Below are 6851 nucleotides of genomic sequence, written 5' to 3'. Positions count from 1 at the left end.
AGTGCTCAGGCAGTGATTGGGGCACTTTTCAAGGACTGCATTGACAGCAACTCAACTCAGCCCCAGCTTTCCAACCGATTCCCCCAGCGAGCTCAGAATCAGTACCTGAGGCTTTCAAGTTCTGGTTCTGTGTCGCCCTGTCTCATGTAAGCTCGTGCCCACTTCAGTGAAATTCAGATACTAATTGGGCAGTAGGAAGCAGAAGGTCATGGTTCTGCTTCATTCGTGTCATTTTGGGAAGGAGTTCTGCCATCGGGTCTCCATGTGACTCCAGACCTATAGCAATGTGGCTGATGGTTAACTCTTCACTGGGCCTTCTTTTAAAAAAATTACACGATGAGGGTGTCACTGGCTCAGCCATTCATTGCCCATCTCCAATTGCCCAGGGAGCAGTAAAGGGTCAACCATTGGGCTGTGAGTCTGGAGTCACATGGAGGTCTCACCAGGTACGAATGATAGTTTCCGGAGGGAATGGGTTATATTTGGGATGGGCAGTAGTTGCCTACCCAGTCACAGAAATCCACATCCTATAAATGTTTAGAAACAAAAATCCTAGGCGTTCCCAGGCCATTGCAGGAAAGGCCGGGAATACCATTCCAAGTTCCAATGTTCCCTGGCCTCCCTGACACCAGTCGGATTTCAGCACAAAACGCTGCCGGACCAGCCTAAGCGCTGGTAATTCCCGAAGTCTGGGAAATCGGGGCGTTCCCTTTATGAGGCAGTCGGGGAAGTGTTTTCTGTCGAGGTTCGCTTTCCAGTTTCACTTGTAACATTTCCCTGAAATCATGTGATTCCAGGCTCTATAAACCAGCGTCTGCGAAGACAAGCTGATCAACAAGAGGAGACCTCCGAAGCAGCACCATGAGGTTAGTGAACCTTGCGCCTTATTATGGGGTTTTGGTAGATGTTTTGTCATCCTGCTGAAGGGTGAGAGGCTGGGAGTAACAGGAAACCTGATTCATACACCACCGTACACCGCCAGGGATCCCTCAGCAGTTCACTTCCGAGCTTTTCAATGCAGCCTGCTGTGACACGAATGTTTGCCTGAAATATTTCCAATCCTTACTTGCGACCCAGATCAGACACAACATCCACCGATTTTCCGGAACAAAAACCGAAAGAACTGCGGATGCTGTAAATCAGGAAGGAAGACGGAAGTTGCAGGAAAAGCTCAGCAGGTTCTGAGGAAGGGTCAGCGGACCTGAAACGTTAACTCTGTATTTTTTTTTCCGCCTTCACAGATGCTTTTCTGGCAACTTCCGTTCTTGTTCCGATTTTCCGGGTTCACAGTTCAGTCATTGCAGCAAACCGTGTCAGGGCTGCAGGACTCTGTGAACCAGAGCAGCAATGACCCGAGACCAGCAACCTGGACAGGTGTCCTTTCCACAGCACTGTCTCAGATAGCTGCTAATTCTTAGGCATGGTGTGGAGTCGCACGACACCAGGCTATTTGACTCCTGGGCAGACATATGATGGCTTGCGTCAACAGCTTCCCTTCGCAGCCTGCACTGAGCTTCTCTGTCCGTGTCTTGAAAGGGGAGTGGCTGGAGGTGTGGGGTGGGAACAGGGTGCATCTTGTCAAACATTCCTCGCCCCCCCTCCCCCTTTATTGTTCTGTCCATTGTGAAAGTAGCACACCCTTAACTCAGCTCCATCAACTTGTTCATTTGCCTGGGCCCCCTCTGCCAACCCTTGCTGTCTGAATGGTGCCAACTCCCTTATGTCCTGCACACTGTCCTCCCACTCGCTGTTCACAAATACAAGTGTTGCCCCCCTGACGATGCCAGCTCTTTGTTAGTCTGAGCAGCTGAGCATCTGTCCCCTTTTCTTCAACAACTTGACCATTACATCCACTAGTCTCTCATGGCTTCTGGCTGTGTGTGTGTGTGTGTGTGTGTGTGTGTGTGTGTGCAGCCTGATGTGCTAGCGACAATTGTCCGCCTAATCTCTTACCCACTTACCTGCCTGCCTGCTATTCTACCCCCTTGTGCGTTAGGCACCTTGCCCCCCCCCCCACCTTACCTGCATAGCCACCTACCTCTCTCACCCACTTCTCGCAGTAATGTTTGCAATGTTCCCTGTGACAGTTACAAGTCACTGCTCAAAAATGAGCTTAATAATCATTTAATTGGAGGCATGGATATTTCTGGGTGATTGGCCCTACCATCCTGTGAAAAACTATGTCACATTCCAGAGATGTCAGAAAATAAAGGCACTCTGAAGGAGTGTGATTTTCAGTCAATCCACACATCACCTCTCCCTGCAAATTCAGCCATTTCTCACTTTCTGCTTGATCCTCCTATCCTCCCTCCCTGACAGAGAGCTCAGGCTGCTGCTTGCACTATCTTCTGTAGTTTGCAGTGCTGTGTAGGGCTAGTAAGCCTACTTATTGTCCCAAATCGTCTGACTGAGCTCGGAATCACTAATTCTCACCCAAATCAAACAAAAATTACTCCCTTCCCTTTGACTTTTCCTTGGACCTCTGGTGCAGGACCCATCTCAACAGACAGAATCTAGTGAACAATGCAGGCAGGATCAGAGTCAAGCATCCCAGAAGCCAGTCCATCTTTTTATAGCTGCTGCATTTCAAGGTGTAAACACAGTTTTAAGGAGCTAGTGTCTCTTTGAGAAGCTACTGAGAGGAGTTAAGTATGTTAGGGAATTGAGTGTATAGGATGGCAAGGATAGTAGGGCAGCGGGGGGAAAAAGAGGGATGGTGGCAGAGGGGAAGAGGGCTTTAGGTTGGCAGAGGGCAATGGGGTTGATTGCTAGAATGGGCGAATGATGGAGACAGATAGAGGCCAGGTCAGAAGTGACAGCCCCAAATTTGCTCCTGGACCAAGCCCACTTCTGTAAGCAAGGCACAACAACATGCCCTCCACCCCTGCTCATTGACCTTCTTCATCCCCACCCCAGAGGACAGCAACTATCTCCATCCTTCCCCCAAGAAAAGAGTAGACAGAAGTTAGGGCAGGCTTTAATCCTCTAACCTCTCCTTGGTACCTTTTTGGTTAAGTCAAGTAGAACCCCCTGAGGTCTATGATTCTAACTTCGATCTAGGGGCATTTGTGGAGAGTTCCAGGCGATGGGTATTTGCCCATTGTAACTTTACACTTTGTGGGCAATTAGCACTTAGTCAGTGTATTAGGACCTCTAAAGTGTCTACTGTTGCATCTGTTGAGGCCAATCCATCTCCAGTTGTCGGGAGTCCGGAAAATCTGGAAGAATTAATGTCTAGATATTGTGTCTTACATAAGAACGTACACACTCAATGCTCTTGAAGTCATTAGAATGATACCGCCTTATAATGATAAGCTTCATTTTTGGGAAGTGATATATGCACCGATTTCTAATAATCAATTCAGTCAAATGTCACATGAGCATTCAGTGGAATAGGTAAGTTTCTAGGATCTCAGAAGGCTGGGAGAGATGAGGTGAGTTCTGGAAAAGAGGAACACTAGATTCAAGGATCTGGTTATATCGTGAGGGAAGTTTTGGCATTTGAGAAATTCATGAACAAGTGGGAGGCATTGACTCGGTGTAGCAGATGTGTTCTCCACATGGCAGGAACTGATTAACCATACTGCCAGTCATCCATACCACACTGCCAGTCATCCATACCACTTTATTTATATATCAATAATTTAGGTCAAGGAGTAAAAAGCAAAACAAAAAATGCGAGAAGGAGACAAAAGCTGTGTGGTCATTATGACTAGAATTCAAGAAACAGGCTTGAAAATGTTCAATACCCATAATAGCTAAATCTAATGGACCAGTGGATTATTTATTGAGGTTAGTGGATATTGGCCTTCATCACAGTGGGATATGAATGCAAAGGGTGAACATTATGTGACAGTAATTTGACACATTCTTGTTCAACCATCTCTTCTTCACACAAAGGATAATGGAAATCTAGAAATCTAATCCGCAAGAATTCAATTGAAAACTTCAAAACTGAGAATAGTAGTCCTTTTTTCAACAGGAAGAGGAAGCATTATGGAACCAAAGTAGATAGGAGGAGTTGAGATAAGAATCAGCCATGATCTAAATGTATATTACTCTTTCATGTGTTCCTTTGTAAGGGATGATCATAGATTTCTGCCAGCTGAATCCATTGTTGATTTTCTTGTCCCATTCTGGTTCCTTATAGGATTGCTGTAGTTGCAGTGTGCACACTGAGGGGTGCTGGCCAAATCCAGCTGTAGTGGGGTTGATCTGAATCCACTTGCACTGACCCATAAGCCTGGTCAGCTATTCAGACTTTGCCATGAGTGCAACAATAATTACATGCAAGTTACGAATGTAATTTAGATATACATAAGCCAGGCTTCATTTTGTGCTTTCTTACAGCAACACTTTGAAGGATTCCTTGAAACCAAAACTCGGCCAGCTTCAATGTCACTTCACATGGGCCCCACAGAAAGAAAACATCGACTTGGATGATATGGAACACAGATTAGAAGATTTAATACAGGCTGGTGTGAAATATCAAGCCATGCCTTATAATCAACTAGCTTTTGTAAACTGTCTGCAAGGAAACTGTGAAGAGGCAATACAGAATTTAAAGGAAGCTGAAAAAATTCTGAAGGAGAAACACGAAGATGAGTTTGAGAAAAGAATCATTGTCACCTATGGAAACTATGCCTGGGTTTATTATCACATGGAGCGACTGGAAGAGGCTCAGTCCTACCTCGACAAGCTGGAGACGGTCTGTAAACTATTTCCTGAAGCCTCCCGATTTACAGCAATGATACCCGAGGTTTATGGGGAGAAGGGTTGGTCACTGTTGAGGTCAACCAGGAAGTATTATGAGGAAGCAAAGGAATGTTTTGAAAAGGCTCTGGAGGAAGATCCTGATAACACTGAATGGAATGTTGGCTATGCCACTGTTCTGTCTCGCCTGGAAGTGTTTTCTGGAACCACAGGGTCTGGGGAATCAGTGAAGTGGTTCAGACGTGTGCTGGAGCTTGATCCTGATGACTCTGTATCCATGGTGCTGTTGGCTTTAAAGCTTCAGGAGCTCAACAAAAAGGCGGAAGCATTCACTTTAGTTGAAAGGGCTTTGCAGAAGTCCCCTGATCTTCTATATGTGCTTCGATACGCAGCCAAATTTCACAGGAAAGAAGGAAATTTGGAAAGGTCTTTGGAGCTCTTGAAAAGAGGATTGAAAATTGCCCCAGATTCTGCCTTCTTACACCATCAAGTAGGACTGTGTTACAAAACCAAACTAATGCCACTGATCAAAAACCCACACCTCAAAAAGCATCGCAGTCTTAGCTCACAACAGATAACTGAATTGATCAATCAATGCAAGTATCATTTTGAAATGGCAAGCGAGAATCGTCCTTTAACATTTGTCATTGCAAAGTTGGATTATGCGGTAGTCTGTTCATTGAATAAAGAATATCTCAAAGTAGAAGAGATCTTCAGCAATCTACTGAGGTCAGAGCAGATGCATCCTGATGATAGACAGTCAGTACATTTTCAGGCTGGGTTATTTGAACTGCATCACAAAAGATCAGAATCAAATGCCATCGCCCATTTTCTAGAAGGACTTAAATTCAAACGTTCCTCAAAGGAATGGGAATCGTGTCGCAAATACTTGATCAAGATTGCAACAAGACAAATTGATAGCAATCAAAGAGACAGCAAGGCCTTTGGTATCCTCGGACACGTATACCAGCTGGCTGGGGAGAAGCGTAACGCCATTGAATGCTTTGAAAAGGCCTTACAGATTGATCATGACAATGAAAAATACCTAAGTGCTCTTTTGGAACTTCGGCTTTCTCTCCAGGCTAAAAATGATACCCCAAGCTAAAGTTACATGTGTCGCATTATAGTGTTGTCTTTAGGCCCAAATGTGAACTTCAGCACAATGCTATTTTAAAGTATTGCTGATAAGATTACAGGAAAAGCCTCTGCTATAATTTACTAGTGTAATTGTAAACATGAAATCTTCAGTCAGTGTAATAGAGTGTAATCATTTTTTATCTGTTTGGAGTAACGAATAAGCATTGTATCGGAAAGTGACGGCCTTTTACAAACTTTTGCTGTACTGATAAAACTATACGTCATGAAAACTAAAGACTTCACTAAATGTGTCAATTCTTCACTTCTGAGAAACCTATATGAAATAACAAGGTGTAGAGCTGGATAAACACAGCAGGCCAAGCAGCATCAGAGGAGCAGGAAGGCTAACGTTTTGGGCCTAGATCCTTCTTCAGAAATGAAGAAGGGTCTAGGCCTGAAACAACGTCAGCCTTCCTGCTCCTCTGATGCTGGTTGGCCTGCTGTGTTCATCCAGCTCTACACCTTTGTTACCTCAGATTCTCCAGCATCTACATTGCAAGGGAAGGATCTGATCTATGAACAGATATGGTAAGTATTGACAAAACAAATTTTAATATATATATATATATATTTCAATATAAAATCAATCTAACTCATCATTTTGTATATGCAGAAATATTCATGTAACCTATTCTCTTGCATGTAGCAATGGTCCATTGATGTCAATTCAGTTTTTCCTCTATACTCTGGAAAATATAACATTTGAAGCATTATTCTCTTGACAACGAATTAGCTATGGCTCCCTGATTTTTCAGTGTCTTCTGAATGCTTCAATTTCACTGGGAGACTACTCTTAAAGAATATAAAAATAGTTCAGTAATACCCAAGGCTTTCTTTTTTGTGTGGATAGAATCTTTTCAACTGCAAGTGCTAATTTGCTGTGAAATAGAGACTGACCATTAAAATAGCCAATAAAGAGAAACCTTTGCTACAATTCTATTTGTGTCATTGATCTTTGCATTGCTGAGGGTCAATATTGTTTGTCAATATTGGAGTGAAGT

The 6851-nt window shown here is 43.9% G+C and overlaps 1 protein-coding gene across 1 annotated transcript; it reads left to right on the top strand.

Annotated features, from left to right (window-relative positions):
* The first annotated feature begins 516 nt into the window (after positions 1 to 516).
* Positions 517 to 6178, top strand: LOC125461848 (interferon-induced protein with tetratricopeptide repeats 5-like). Its single transcript, XM_048551132.2, has 2 exons — positions 517 to 866; positions 4351 to 6178. The coding sequence occupies exons 1-2, from the start codon at positions 862 to 864 to the stop codon at positions 5816 to 5818; spliced, it is 1473 nt and encodes a 490-aa protein (XP_048407089.1). The 5' UTR covers positions 517 to 861; the 3' UTR covers positions 5819 to 6178.
* Positions 6179 to 6851: the final 673 nt, after the last annotated feature.

The sequence above is a fragment of the Stegostoma tigrinum genome, chromosome 20, assembly GCF_030684315.1.
Source record: "Stegostoma tigrinum isolate sSteTig4 chromosome 20, sSteTig4.hap1, whole genome shotgun sequence".
Classification (NCBI taxonomy): Eukaryota; Metazoa; Chordata; class Chondrichthyes; order Orectolobiformes; family Stegostomatidae; genus Stegostoma; species Stegostoma tigrinum.
The sequence above is the reverse complement of the archived record's forward strand: the minus strand, read 5'-3'. Positions and strand labels throughout refer to the sequence as shown.